Source organism: Schistocerca serialis, chromosome 2 (genome assembly GCF_023864345.2).
Source record: "Schistocerca serialis cubense isolate TAMUIC-IGC-003099 chromosome 2, iqSchSeri2.2, whole genome shotgun sequence".
Lineage (NCBI taxonomy): Eukaryota > Metazoa > Arthropoda > Insecta > Orthoptera > Acrididae > Schistocerca > Schistocerca serialis.
The window spans coordinates 415,254,947-415,271,671 of record NC_064639.1 but is presented as its reverse complement, the minus strand read 5'-3'; the positions used below and the strand labels follow the sequence as shown (position 1 = coordinate 415,271,671).

General features: G+C 36.9%; 1 protein-coding gene across 1 annotated transcript in view; it reads left to right on the top strand.

Annotated features, from left to right (window-relative positions):
• The window catches only part of LOC126457260 (regulating synaptic membrane exocytosis protein 2), a 1,246,504-nt gene that overhangs the window by 804,901 nt on the left and 424,878 nt on the right, over window positions 1-16,725 (top strand). Inside the window, exon 19 of the mRNA XM_050093425.1 lies at window positions 4,752-4,934. Coding sequence (XP_049949382.1) covers window positions 4,752-4,934 — 183 coding nt within the window. The remainder of the gene's footprint in view (window positions 1-4,751; window positions 4,935-16,725) is intronic.

Sequence of the window (16,725 nt, the reverse complement as noted above, 5' to 3'; positions counted from 1 at the left end):
GCTTTTTTGAACTGCTGCAAACTCTGATATTTTGTTGTGAGTGCTTCAGCAATTGATAATATCATTAACTGTAATTCTTGAAATGGGTGATTTATTAAAACACATGAAACACAGAACACAAAGCAGTAATTCTGTACAGTCATATTTTAACATGAGTGACTAACAAATTAATGATTGAATACAGAACTGAAAATCAAGGCACTACTGTATCTGCACAGAAATTCTATTAAAATGTCGTTAAGATATAACAGGTCACTAGGACTTTTATCTTTTTATCTGTTGGGCCATTTCTTTCATCTACATCTACATACATACTCTGCAATTCACTGTATAGTGTGTGGTGCAAAGTACCCTGGACCCTTTGAGACTTTGGGTCTTACACTATAATTATCAACATTTGAAGTGAATAGAGAATTGCCTAAATCTACAAGCTCTTGTGTGCACTCCACACAAAGTCAGCCACCTGCATATCAACCTCTAATTTATAGTACTCCCCTGACCCATTTAGGGGGATACCACCATTATCAGTCCTATGATACAAACCAGAAAGTCACAACATAGAGTGTCAAATAAGATATGAAGTCTCTGGCTTAAGCCTTTTACTTGGTTCAGAGCCAGAGGGCTATGATCAGTTCTGAGGACAATGTTGCAGATTGTGAACTTCATTGGAATCCAATGAGCAAGGCTGGTCTTCTCAATCCTCTCTGCCAGTTGTGGGAAAAACTCAAGTAGACCCAGATAACTTTGAGAGGCAACCTTCATTTCAGTGTGTGCCTTAATCTGCAATTGGTAGCACCTTGTTCCTTTAAAGTCGGTTGGAATAGCATTTTCAAAATGTATAATGCATCCTGGGGTACACACACCATGAAGTTTCTTGTAAAAGAGACAGTTTCTCATCACATAATTACAATGGATTAGATAATGTATTTTTCAGGAACAAACAGATAAACAGAGGCTCTTGTACTTCCTTTTGGATTTAACCCATTTACTTTTGTTTTCAAACGGTGTGACTATATTACTGAGTAGGTTGAGGTGCACTTATGGTGTCAGCAGATCTTCCACTTTGTGCTGCTATTCACAGTTTCTTTCCAATGGCATGGCCAATCAGATGATAGTATCCAGTATCCAATGCGAATTGCTGAGTCTAATTACTAACTTCTGTGGAACATACAAATTGATCACTTTCATTCTTGACTTGGATAGCTTGAGAATGATGATTATTTATCTGGCTATTAAGAATTATAGTACGTTAGTCACGAGTTTGTGTCTGTATTTCATGTATTCTATGATTCTCAGAATATGATAGGCTTTCTTTGTGTATTGTCTCTCCACAAACATGAGTTCCATTTTGTGTTCATACTAGCAAGTTCCCATCAAGCAATGTATGAGCTTATAATTTGGTTGTGAGTTGGCAAAGCGAATGGATGTGACAGAAGCAAAACTAACTATGACAATGGAATTATCTGTAGCATGGCACAAGGTATAAGTTAAGTTGAAATGCTGCTGTCTGGTTGTGAGTTGAGCCAACAAATGTGACTGGAAGAAAACAGACCATGGTGATGGACTGATCTGTGATGTAACTCAGTGCTCATTTGCGAAAACATTGTGAGATATTTTCAAAATGTACTGACTTCTGAGGTTGTGGCTATTCATGAGCCCAAGAATACAGTTTAAATTTTATGGAGTTTTCTGTTATATATGACAACATTCTGGATTACACCTTCCATTATGCTGCCATATAATTTGATACACACCACACCATGTCCATATTTATTGAACGTTGGTGCCAACATCTTGTGTAATCATCTGATTCATCATTCATTGTGTACACTTTCCATCATTCACCATGCAAACATTCACAAACTACAGAATACAACACAAAAGTTACTGAGACCATAAGTGACCTTTTATCAATTTAAATTCAAGGTCTCATATCTCAGTGTTGCTTTTCTCCCAGTTCATGTATTTTTCTTGTTCGATATGATTTTTGTTTCTGACTAACTCATCTCCACCCTCTCTGGTTCCTCTGCCGTACAAAGAGGGCCTGTGGTGAAAACACTGCTCTTGCATTCAGGAGGATAGTGATTAAAATCATCATCAGGCCATCCATGTTTTTCTGAGGTTCCCTTAAAACTTGGATTTTTCCTTTAAAAAGACACAACCATTTACTTTCCCTATATTTGCTGAATCCAAGCTGGTGTTTCATCTCTAGTGGCCTCTACAGAGAAGGTATATTAAAACCCGTGATGTTTCTTTGTTCTTTTTGGCTTGTTTGTCTGAATTTATATTTTTTACTCTCAGCTAAGTTATTATCTGCCACAAAAGAAACATATATATCCAGACTTTTGACTTTTTTATTTCATTGTTTGAATAATTCTTGTGTAGCTTTATTCATGTATTTTTATATAACAGATGTAAAGCTTTGTTGTTGTTGTTGTGGTCTTCAGTCCAGTGACTGGTTTGATGCAGCTCTCCATGCTACTCTGTCCTGTGCAAGGTTCTTCATCTCCCAGTACCTACTGCAACCTACATCCTTCTGAATCTGTTTAGTGTATTCAGTTCTGGTCTCTCTCTATGATTTTTACCCTCCACACTGCACTCCAATACTAAATTGGTGATCCATTGATACCTCAGAATATGCCCTACCAACCGATCCCTTCTTTTAGTCAAGTTGTACCACAAATTTCTCTTCTCCCCAATCCTATTCAATACCTTCTCATTAGTTATGTGATCTACCCATCTAATCTTCAGCATTCTTCTGTAGCACCACATTTCAAAAGCTTCTATTCTCTTCTTGTCCAAACTATTTATCGTCCATGTTTCACTTCCATACATGGCTACACTCCATACAAATACTTTCAGAAATGACTTCCTGACACTTAAATCTATACTCTATGTTAATAAATTTCTCTTCTTCAGAAATGCTTTCCTTGCCATTGCCAGTCTACATTTTATATCCTCTCTACTTTGACTATCATAAGTTATTTTGCTCCCCAAATAGCAAAACTCATTTACTACTGTAAGCGTCTCATTTCCTAATCTAATTCCCGCAGTATCACCCGATTTAATTTGACTACATTCCATTATTCTCATTTCGCTTTTGTTGATGTTCATCTTATATAGTCCTTTCAAGACACTGTCCATTCTGTTCAGCTGCTCTTCCAGGTCCTTTGCTATCTCTGACAGAATTACAATGTCATCAGCCAACCTCAAAGTTTTTATTTCTTCTCCATGGATTTTAATTCCAACTCCAAATTTTTGTTTTGTTTCCTTTACTGCTTGCTCAATATACAGATTGTATAACATCAGGGAGAGGCTACAACCCTGTCTCACTCCCTTCCCAACCACTTCTTCCCTTTCATGCCCCTCCACTCATAACTGCCATCTGGTTTCTGCACAAATTGTAAATAGCCTTTTGCTCCCTGCATTTTACCCCTGCCACCTTCAGAAAGCTTTATATGAGTTTAAAAATGATAAAAAGAAATTTTAAACCATGATACCTCAGGTTTTCTCCACAAGATTCTTCAATAGTGTGCTCCTGACTGTCCTGACAAGTTGTTGTTTCCATTTTATGCACAATATTTTGACAATCAACCCAGTTACCTTCTTCAGGTCCTGTTGTGCATACTTGCTGCCGGACTCCAACCAAATGGTGAATAATCACCTGTCTCACACTGCTGTTTATAGTCAGATTCAATTCCTGGCACCTGATCTTCCTTTGATGCTTTTTGTTTTTCTAAGCTCACACTGATATGTCATGAACGCTCTGAAAAACAAAAAAGCATCAAAGGGCATAGTGGGCATAGGAAATCAAACTCATCAAGAAATAGTGGTGTGAGACTGACAATAGTTCACATTTGATTGGCATCCAAACAGCAAAACTTACCGCACCTGAAGAAGACAACTTGGTTGGTCATCAAAATATTGTGGATAAAATTAAAACAACAACTCAGCAGACACGAGGAAGAACACTTTTAACTTTTAAGCCATTGAAAACATAAAATTCAAATTATACTTCCACAGAAGTTGCCAAAGATTATATCAAACAATGGAAAGTTTAGAATGGAATAACAATATGCACTGAATAGATTGCTGCTCACAACATCAAGGAGGCATTGAGTGGCAGATAGGCACATTTAAAAGTAGGGTCTTTGAAATTATTTGCTTTCAGACAAAGTCCTTGATAAGGGGAGAGGCTAATATATTTCATTTTCAACTAGATATTGAAATGTAGATTTGAGTATAGGAAAGATTTTCCAATGCATATGCCTTTCATGAAGCAGATCATACATATTTTTCACAACTATGTCTTTTCTGTGGGTGAAGTGTAATGGACATGGGTGAAACGATATTTTTTTGGCTTAAAACAGGAGTTTTGAGAAAGCATCTAGTGGCAGAAAGTGAAGATTTAACATATTTGTTAAAACAATATATATTAAGGTAGAAAGTAAGACAAAAAGGAAATTTGATGAACAGAGAATAATTGAAATGTAATTGAACTACTGACAGAAATAGTGAGATGCTTTTGAGGTTTCTAGAAATTGGCCTGTTGTTACTGTCTTTGTTTGAAGAACAGCAAAAGTCAAATGATGTGCTTATACTTATGTGTGTATATTGAGGTGTAAGACCTATTAAAGATCTACTTACATATTCCCTTCCATTAAAAAAATTATTGATATGGTAACCTACTGTGTTGTCACTGCATAATGTGAAAAATTATTTGATCTATTTGAATATCTCTTTAATGCCAGCAGATGGTAGTCTGAGTGACACAGCTGTCGGACAGCTGCATGGTTTGGATAATTCACGCCGAAAACCTGCATCAACTGGTGACCGGGGCAGCAGTAGTGGAGGAAGCAAAGGCAGCAGTTCTGGGAGCCAGTTTTCAGGACTGAACAAGAAGAGCAGCTCAACATCTCAGCTTTCAGCAACAGGTACCTTTCTACTTATCTTGTTATTTATAAAACATCTTAACCCTTTGTTCTTTCTCCTCTTCCGCCTCCTCCTCATCCTCCTCTTTCTCCAACAACCTCCCCTCACCCCATTCTCCGTCCCCCCCCCCCCCCCTCTCTCTCTCTCTCTTTCAGCAAAGAATTAAAAATTAAATTTAACTAAGAGCTGTAGCTTTAAGACACACTATTGGTGTGTAAGGAAATGAATAAATCTGGAATGTGTGAAAATGTTAATAACAACTGGATGTCATTTCTTACTAAAAGCTAACTATACCATTTGCTGCTATTTGACATAAATCATTCTGCATTTTGAATATGGCCTGGAAGGATCTGGCAGACGGTGAATAATTTAGGAGTAAAGGACTCACCAAATGGGTTGATTCTTTGAAAGGTGTACAAAAAAGAATGAAAACTTTGTGTGGCTGTTAGTGACTCAATGCTCCTACTATTCAGTGTGTGGTCTCCTTTACAGCTTAATAATTTACAGTCTACATTATGATTTGTTTTACATATCTCACTAAATCGTTTTCACATAGTTTTCTAACACATAACAATTTTGTTATTTGTGTTGTCTCTCCACAAATGTGAGTTCTGATCTGTATTCATAGTAGCAATTTTCCACAAAGCAATTTCTGAGTTTGTACAGTTGTTCATGATAGAAATAATTTCTGTACTTGTATAACTGTTACTGATACTTAAAGATATGTCTAATATACACTTCTAGCTTGAAAATATTGTTTGTAACTGAAGTAACAATGACATTCTTAACTTTCTGTTTGTTTCTGAAATAATAGCAGTTGAGGTACTGCTAGTACAGTGGCATCTACTGCTCTCTGTTAATTTATACCTGGAGTCACTGCACACGTTTAAAGCCTCTCTGTCATTATGGGATCTATATAGAGATGGTCAGTAAGTGAATCAATCAGTGAAAAGTAAGAAAATTCAGTATCTGTGGGATGATGAATGATTAGTTAGAGAAATAATAGCAAGTAACAGACAGACTTTAAGTGTGTCACAAGCACAAGTAGCACATTTTTATGCATCTATAAAGAAGAAAAAAATCAGTCACACTCTGTCATTAATATTAGAAACTGGCTACTTTCAGAAATTATTCCAGTTATGGGAATTTTGCGATATATGTCTGTTTAGTATACCAAACTTGGTGTTCACCATTTGTGCTGGATAAGACCTTCTGTCCAACTACATTAATTTATGCAGATCACTGTTTACCAAAGTCATGTATGTATAACATAACAGGATAAAATGTCATTCTCTTTCATTAAAATCTAATTTGTTTTTGCAAATTTTCAGTGGACTGGTGATGATGATAACTTATCACAAAATCTCTTTAGTCCTGTTCATAAATTGTGTGTGTGTGTGTGTGTGTGTGTGTGTGTGTGTTGTGTGTGTGTGTGCATGCGTGTGTGTGTGTCTTATAACTATGCAAATTTTAACTGTAGTTGCTTCTTCTTTCATCATTGCCATCTCAATTTCTTTTGTTACAAACTGCCTAGGCTGCGTGTGGTGAAAATGCTCAATGTTTTTCTTTTGCACTTGTTTCTTTGGCCTTTGTTTAAAATATTTCACCATATTACCAGCATTTCTGTACTCTCTACAACTGCTAATGAAATATATCACTGTCTTTCTTTGCGCTTTCTACAGAAATTTTGTGAGACAGCCACATTAATTATTTGTGACTGCAGGTGGATTATTGGAATAAAAATTTTCTGACATTACTTTTATCCTTCTGCACAGTGTTCTCAGAATGCTACAGTCCATTTGCTAATGTATTTTTATGTTTTTTTTTTTTCCCTCCCAGAATTTAATTTCCTACATTTTTTTAAAACTATCAGTGTAATAAATGTATAACGTTACACATTTTTACTCTGATCCACTGTATCAGCTTTTCCTAATGGTTATTAATACACATTTTTGTCATTCATATCATCTACATATTACGTGTAAAATGTGTTTCACTATCCATTTTTTTAAATATATACACAGTCATTCTCTCATTTATTAGATAAACAATGCACAGTCACTTTTTATAATCCTTAGCATCTCTAATACAATTCACAGGTCTGTTGAGGAATAATGATATACATTTGTTTTCGGAAATGTGATTCCACAAAGAAATGAAGTTTTCCCGGTATACAGAGTAGTTCATGAAGATTCAGGATTTCAGCCAGATGGCACTGATTTCTTGCCTCGATATTTTGGCTGACAACCTCTATGAACCAACATGATCACTTTCTGACAGGGAAGTGGAAGCGCTCTTCGGAGAGTTACAGGTGAATGTTTTATGGTTTAAAATACTCACCTGAAGATGGCTACATGAATTTCTGCTGAAATATATAAAACACTCTCGTGAAGATGGCTGAATGGTTATCAGCTGAAATATCGCAGCAAAAAGTCAATTTCATCCATCTGCAGCCCCGAAACTGCACAGAATTGACTAAGAACTGTTGGTAAAGCCCATAGTTATGTCTTATTGATGATTAAGAGACTAACCAGACTTCATCCTAATTTCCAGTCCATTTATGCATGTTATGCAGCTATCAGTTCCCATAGGTTAACAACCAAGATGGATCATTTTACAGGAAACAAACAAGGTTTTTCTGCTCACCAATCTGTATTGTAGACAGCATGGGGGTTTCAAGTCTGCTGCCCTCTGGACTAAATGAGTTACAATTTTCATAAAGACTGACTGACTGCTAAATAACAATATTGACTTGAACCCTTGTTGGCACATTGTCAGCATTTGAACTGGTCATGTTTGTCCCAGCCTTTTAAATTTTAAAACCTATCAGACCTTGGCTAAAACCACTGTGATGACAACTCTGCAAAGGTTTAGTATTGTTCTCATATGTGATAAAAATCTTTGAAACCTGACATCTTGTTTACAATGGCTATTAGTGAGTTTCTTAAAATGTGTGGTTATGATGAAAGAATGATGGGAGTAGAGAATTGTAGGAATTTAGGGAACGACTTAAGCGCATGGAGCCGGTGGAGCTACATCTGTGGCTCTACCTTTCTACTTGAAGTTTGGCTTAATAGGGATGCTATAGACAGCTTCCAAACTCTTGTGTTTTGGATCAATAAATTGCAGGATGTTTGGATACAAAGATAGGTTAGTGGACATAGAAGGAAGGATTAAAAGGGATATGGGATAGTTAATGGAAGTGTAGTAAAATAATGAAAACAAAAGGGAATTCAAGTCAACAGGTCATATATCTTATTAGATAACAACAGAGCAGAAATTAAAATGTAAGCTTCACTGTAAACAGAATATGAAATACATATTGGACAAAGAATTTCAAGACTCATTTAAAAATAAACAATAGATAAAGATATTCCATGAAAATTATTCAGGTCTATGAACCAACATGATCACTTTCTGACGGGGAAGTGGAAGCGCTCTTTGGAGAGTTACAGAACCATATAAATTACTCCAAATTCCACCACAATATGATAATTTGGAACTTTAAACCAAAAAAGAACAAAACCATAAAATAATTATTGACTGGATATATTTAGATACATACAAGTACCGGGTTATTACAAATGATTGAAGCGATTTCACAGCTCTACATTAACTTTATTATTTGAGATATTTTCACAATGCTTTGCACACACATACAAAAACTCAAAAAGTTTTTTTAGGCATTCACAAATGTTTGATATGTTCCCCTTTAGTGATTCGGCAGACATCAAGCCGATAATCAAGTTCCTCCCACACTCGGCGCAGCATGTCCCCATCAATGAGTTCGAAAGCATCGTCGATGCGAGCTCCCAGTTCTGGCACGTTTCTTGGTAAGGGAGGTTTAAACACTGAATCTTTCACATAACCCCACAGAAAGAAATCGCATGGGTTTAAGTCGGGAGAGCGTGGAGGCCATGACATGAATTGCTGATCATGATCTCCACCACGACCGATCCATCGGTTTTCCAATCTCCTGTTTAAGAAATGCCGAACATCATGATGGAAGTGCGGTGGAGCACCATCCTGTTGAAAGATGAAGTCGGCGCTGTCGGTCTCCAGTTGTGGCATGAGCCATTTTTCCAGCATGTCCAGATACAAGTGTCCTGTAACGTTTTTTTTGCAGAAAAAAAAGGGGCAGTAAACTTTAAACCGTGAGATTGCACAAAACACGTTAACTTTTGGTGAATTGCGAATCTGCTGCACGAATGTGTGAGGATTCTCTACCGCCCAGATTCGCACATTGTGTCTGTTCACTTCACCATTAAGAAAAAAATGTTGCTTCATCACTGAAAACAAGTTTCGCACTGAACGCATCCTCTTCCATGAGCTGTTGCAACCGCGCCGAAAATTCAAAGCGTTTGCCTTTGTCATCGGGTGTCAGGGCTTGTAGCAATTGTAAATGGTAAGGCTTCTGCTTTAGCCTTTTCTGTAAGATTTTCCAAACCGTCGGCTGTGGTACGTTTAGCTCCCTGCTTGCTTTATTCATCGACTTCCGTGGGCTACGCGTGAAACTTGCCCGCATGCGTTCAACCGTTTCTTCGCTCACTGCAGGCCGACCCATTGATTTCCCCTTACAGAGGCATCCAGAAGCTTTAAACTGCGCATACCATCGCCGAATGGAGTTAGCAGTTGGTGGATCTTTGTTGAACTTCGTCCTGAAGTGTCGTTGCACTGTTATGACTGACTGATGTGAGTGCATTTCAAGCACGACATACGCTTTCTCGGCTCCTGTCGCCATTTTGTCTCACTGCGCTCTCGAGCGCTCTGGCAGCAGAAACCTGAAGTGCGGCTTCAGCCGAACAAAACTTTATGAGTTTTTCTATGTATCTGTAGGTTGTCGTGACCATATGTCAATGAATGGAACTACAGTGAATTTATGAAATCGCTTCAATCGTTTGTAATAGCCCTGTATTATAAATGATGGACATCATATATTAGTAGAATTTGCTGAGAAGAACATCATGCTTCTCTGTAATTTCTTCTTTGAGAAGAAAACCAATAGAAAGTGAACTTGGGAAGGACTGAAAGAATAATGATATATCAAAAATTAAACTAAGCAACAAATTCACCATCATACAAAATAAAAACACTTATTCAAATAGCAAATGATGGTGCAGATAGGCTACAAAGAAAGCAAAAGAAAATCTCAAATGCAGTAAGGCAGTTATTAAAGAGATGATAAGTGTTTCCATGAAATAATACACAATACTGTATGTTGAATTAAACAAAACTAATTTGACAACAGATGAGAAAGTGTGAGAAGGCCCAATGTGAATTGGTAAGAAAAAGAATTGAAAACAGTATTAGAGTGAAGAAAATGTAAGAGTAACTTACTTTGGGGTGTACTCCGTGTTTTATCTTTTAAAAAGACAGATGGAACAGTTATAAACAACTGAAGAAAACTATACATTTATTTCAGCATTTCTTTACACATTAGAATTATTTAAGATGTGGATAAAAACACTGATATGTCTCAAATGTAAGTCCTGATTAGGGATTAAAAAAATTGACAGGAATTGTGGAATCTGGAAGCAAAGGAACACTAAAGGAAGTATCAAAATTGTTACAAAATATCTGAAGAGGAAAATTGTTTCCTAAATGTGAAATTATATTTAATCATTTATTTACAAAAGTATAAAAAGGAAAGTCTCCTGCCCACAATCTACAAAATATTCACTGGAATTATCACCATAGATAAAACAAAATGATTGGATTTTAATCAAATGAAAGAGCAAGCTGAATTGAAAAATGAATACCTTGTGAACAAAATTGTAGAATAGAGTAATCAATATGCATTATCACTTTGTCTGAACTTCATACATTCTAAGAAATATTTGACTCCGTTTCAGCAAAATCTATACTAACAGCACTCAATAAACAAAACATTGATTCAGCAGTTGTTAATATAATCATCATCATCATTTGTCATCTAAAGCAGGATAAAGGGCCTCTTCAGATCTTTTAATGCATTAGAATAAATGTTTTGCATTGTTTCTGGATGGGTGGTTGTTGGTTTATTATTATTGTTATTATTATTATTATTATTATTATCATTATCATTATCATTAAGTACCCATTTTCCACTGGGTTCTCTTCTTGAATTTTTCTTTTCTCTTGAAATCCAGCAAAGAATTTCCCTGGTATATCTACCATCAATTTACGTGGCTACATCCTTTGCTTCTCTCCATTTAACTTTCATCACACTCATAATGTATTCCATTCCAGTCTGTTTTGACTAGTTTCTTTCTTTTTTTTTACTGTAGCAATTACAAGCAGACCTAGCTTCACTACTTGCTCAACAAAGCTCAGTTTTTTAATGTTCATTCCATTAAAAGTGTGTATCTTCACTAGAAGACTGATCGATTTGCTTGGTGCATGTCAGTCTGTCTTTTGTGAAGTGTTCTCTTTAGAGAAAGCCAAATGAAATCTAAGCAGTGAAGTGCTGAGGATGTAAACAACAATTTCATAATCCAGAAATGTTGTTTCCAGATTTGTACATATTGTCCTGTTTTTATATTCAGTGAATTTGTAAATGCAGTATATTGTGTGGATCATCAAATTCTACTTAGCAAACTAAAATATTATGACATTCAAGGCATGCTTCTACTTCTACTTCTGCTTCTACTTCTACTATTGATTGAGCCTTTCCATGATAACAGAAATTAGAATATCACATTTACAAACTGCAACACAGGATTAATACTAAACACAGAATGTGGAGTCCCATAATGTTTGATACTGTGGGATTTGTTCCTCACTGAACACGACATGGATACATAATAGTATTACTAGTCAAGCAGGGTAAAAGGAAAGTTAAACTGTGGAGACATGTCATGAAAGAACGTCCAGATTAGAATAGTTCCTTTACTGGAATATTAACAAGGCACAATCAGTTGCACAAACTTACAAAAATGTCTATGAACAAAGGAATGTGGAACCAGTTGGTATACCAGTACACACCATGAGTGCCCACACACCATGAGTGCCCACTGTTCATTGGAAAGATCAGTGGATGCAGTCTCTAAGGATGACATGAAAGTAAGTCTTTAACATTCTTGTAGGGCATCAAATTTGACTGATTTAATACAGGAATTGAAGAACTATGGAATACAAAAATAACTGGGCTTATGAGGGTAATATGAGTGAGTGTCATCTAACAAAAATGAAGAAGGAAGAAGCTATATACAGTTTACAAATTAAGAATGTAGTGAATAATCTAGCACAATAACTAAAGTAATTGCATGACACAATAATGAACTAGGGCTCCGTTGGTGAGCTGATCTAACAATATTCGTATTCTGTCTCTAACAGCTGCTTGCAAGGTGCCACAGCAGTTTACCCAGTTTACAAAGGGGTCATATCACACTGCACTTACAACATCATAACAAACTCCATGAAGTAAATATTCCAGAATCAGGAAGACCATGGTGAGGCAGTGCTAAACCATTCAAGTTCCAAAATGTCATGTCAGTCCTATGCCAACTAGTTCTCCATAGGTGTCAAGGGAACCCTGCAATATTGTTTCCTTAAGAGGCACATAAAACCAACTCTCCTTTAATGTCTTCTCCGTTCATGCACCTATCTCATAACATTACAGCAAGCTGTTAAGATCTAGTAAATTAATAACTTTAAAGACTAAGGAACATGTAATAACTGCACTCATGTGGAAAGCTTGGCATTGGTGCAGGAAGTGTGTTGGTTTGGAAGTGCTTCCTGTAGAATACTTTTTGAGTAAAAGTCCAAGCACTGTGGCAAAGAGGTGTGTGGCACAGAAAACTCTTGTCCTAGGATGCTTCCAGCTTGTGATGCGGTTTTTGCTTGGTGACTCATTATCTGCTATATACACTCTCAGACTATTCAGTGTTTTTTTAATTGTCTTGCAGTGCATTACTTTGTAGTTCACACAGATTGTGCAGGGTGGGGCATATAAAAATGGCCTGGAGAACAGAGTTCCAGGGTACAAAGCAACACAGTAGAGAAAAGGAAATACAGTACTAGTCTACCTATTGCAGATGTGGAAAGTGACCACCATTCATCTCTTGGCACTTCTGGGCCCTGGTCAGCAAGCTGCTGAAGGCAGATCAAAGCTGGAGTGCTGGAATTGCTGCAGTCTCATCTGAAATGTTCTGCTGCAGTTCTTGATCACTATGAGAGTTGTGACACATCTTAGACTTGAGGGCTCTTCACACAGAGTAATCGTATATTGATAGATCAGGTGCCCTGGGTGGCCGACTAGGGCCATGAACAGACTGGCCTCTGCTAACAACTCTGTCAGGCATGAAGATTGTGTAAATGTGCTCCAAGTTTCAGTCTGGATCACGTGGAAGGCATACATGTGCTGTGCATGTCATGGGGTGTGGTTATACGCATACATTAACGTCCAGTCATATCCACTCATCCTGGCCACTTTTATATGCCCCACCCTGTATATTGTCATAAAATTTAGGTGTTGAATCAAAACATACTTCGAGCTATTTTTGAAATTAATATAGATCACTTTTAGTAGATTTAATATTGACAGGCAGAGCATCATACTATCTTTGTAACGGAGTAGAGAACTCCATTCTAGCTGAATGTTTTTACAGATCTGTACAAGTGACACTTATTTCTAGTGTAATGATTGTGATATGTTGTTCTTGGTGGTCTTCAGTCTGAAGTCTGGTTTGATGCAGCTTTCCATGCTACTCTATCCTTAGTAAGCATCTGAGTAGCTACTGCAACCTCCATCCTTTTAAATCTGCTTACTGTATTCATCTCTTGTCTCCCTCCATAATTTTGCCCCCCTCAATTCTCACCAGTACTAAATTGGTAATCACTTGATGTCTCAGAATATGTCCTAAAACTGATCCCTTCTTGTAGTCACGTAAAGCCACAAATTTCTTTTCGCCCCAATTTTATTCAGTACCTCCTCATTAATTACATGATCTACACATCTGATCTTCAGCATTCTTCTGCAGCATCACATTTCAAAAGCTTTTATTCTCTTCTTCTCTGAACTATTTATCATCCTTGTTTCAATTCCATATATGACTACACTCCATATGTTGTTTATTTTGTGCACTGTAAAATTACCAGTAACAAAGAATAAAAGAAAAAAAAAATTACTGGAGTGTCAGATAGTGTTTTATTTAAATGATTTCTAGCATTGAATTCCTTAAATGAGCTTCTTGCATGATTCTGATCACTCTATTTTGTATGGTAACCTTTTTTTTTTATGAAGGTTGTTACCAAAGAATATATAGCTGCAAAACACTATTGAGTGGAAATACTCAAGGAATTCACTTGCTAATGCAGACAATGTTTTGGACCTCATTCTTTTACACAAGTCAGGAACATGTACAAGGCAATTTAACTTACTGTTACCAGGTTCAGGAATTTAGAGGATTGTATGGGCTTTAATGGGTTATCCCCACATTTTATTATTATGGTTTCCTGTAATCTATGTGACATGATGAACTGTGTTTGAATTGGGAGTTTCATTATAAAGTGCCATACAATTTGCAGTAAGCCATTAGAGGAACTCTTCAAACATTATGTCAACTGAGCTCTCTTTGCTGCTGTTTTGTGGTCTCTCAGTCAAAATAACTTTGTGATCAGCAAAGAGAATGAAGTGGTTCTATAGACTTTAGCATATTGGGGGATCATTTGTAAATATAAAAAACCTTGTGGGATCTCACAGCTAATGTTACTGATATGATATGAGACCATTTTCCTTCCTAAATTGTTCAGAACAAATTTTCACTTCCTATATTATGTATATGATTCAAGTAACATTACACTTTTCCATGTAATCCAATAAAGCTCTCTGCCTTTCTAAGTAAAATTTGATGATTCATGCAACTGAAAGCCTTGAAGGGGCAAAAAAGAATCCAAATGGAGAAATTTACTCATTTTGTACAAGAATTAAGAGCCTCACTGTGGTAAAATTGAATAAAATTTTGTCGAGCTTCCAGCCACATCAAGTTCAAAAAATGGTTCAGATGTCTCTGAGCACTATGGGACTTAACACTGAGGTCATCAGTTCCCTAGAACTTAGAACTACTTAAACCTAACTAACCTAAGGACATCACACACTTCCATGTCCGAGGCAGGATTTGAACCTGCGACCGTAGCTGTCGCGCGGTTCCAGCCACTCCGGCCGGCCCACATCAAGTGCGTAAATGCTATGAGCTTCTGACCAAGTACTTCTCAGTCATTTTCAAGTGTCATGACTGCTAGTGGGCTGCTTGTATGCCCTTATATATTGTAGCTGCCAGCTGTAACATCACTGGTGCACATGTTATTGACATGTATATGCATATGTTGATTGTGGATTCGATGTGTCCTCTTAAATTTCATGACTGCTGGATCCCACATCATGTTGAGCTTTACACTGTGTCTATATTAAGGGTGCTGTCATTGATTATTATTTCAGTGGTTTCTTTAATTACACTGCCCAATAGGTAATTAGTGTGAGCCATGACAGAGATGCAATCAACTTTAATCCAGTGAAAGTTTTCTAGAGCATAGCTGAAGCAGATTTTTCATGATAGTGTAATAAACTGCTCGTCCTCTTTACTGCATTGTTCTATGATCCACACTGTTTTTGTGATATAAGACTGGCTGCAGGTGTAAGGTACTTTCATACCCTAGGTGTTCTGAGACTATCCACATCACATCAAAACTGAACATAATATAAAAATCATAAGAAGACCACTGACAAGGTGCAAATAAAGAAATTTGGCTTTCTGCCATTGCAATGTTGGGTAAGGTGCACTGCCTGTTGAAAATATGATGCATTGGCTTGCATTAACGCCTTCGGGACAGTGTAAATGGAAATGCTGTTGAAATGAAAGTCACTGACAACACCCTTAACAGAGACAGTGGCATGGAGTGGGATCAAGTGATGATGAGGTTGAATAGGGCACATCAAATGCACAGTCAACATTAGTTCATATATGGCAATAATGTGAGCACAAGTGATGTCACAGCCAGCAGAAAGAGTATATGAGGGCATACTGACAGCCCATTGGCAGTCATTCCACTTGGCAATGGCCATGGAGTTCTTACTCAAAATTTCACAGTATTTTAACCACTTGATGTGGCTGGAAGCCCAATGACATTTTAGTTATTTGTTGTAGTATTCTAGAGTATCATTAAGAAGTTAAATTAGAAACTGGCCTGCTTGGTTGGAATGCTTTTCTGCAAATCAAACTTATGTATATGAAAAATATACTGTGTTGGTGGAAGTGTTCAACAGTTATCAGCGAGGAGTTTGGGTGGTAATTCATAAAGCTCTTTTTGCACCCATTTTTGAGCAGTGTTTTGGTGGTGCACATTTGAGTCTGCTGGGTACAGTTCTGTGCTTAAAGATCACATTACAAATGTGACAGAGAAATTACCTTATAAATTTACAAGAGTCTTTCAGCACTCTACCTGATGTAGTAGCTCTACTTGAAAACTGTATAACTTAACTGAAGAAGCATAAGCCTTTTACACTGCAGCAGCTTTTCTGCAAATTTACTAGGTTAAAATTTGCTAGTATAAGCATAGATACAACATTGTGGTTATAATTAAACTGGTACTGTTCCAAGTGGTGCAGTGTGAGCTGTATACATCTCAGGATGCTGAAACATCATAGGTATGTTCATTAATCAGTGTGCTCAAAGACTATACTGACAAAAAAAAGGTTTCACTTTCTGCCTCCACTGAAAATTTGGCAATGTAAATAGTCAGAATGTGGTGTGGGTGCAGAAACAGGGGAGGGATGATCAAAAACATAATAATGGTGGTTCTGACATGTTTATTATG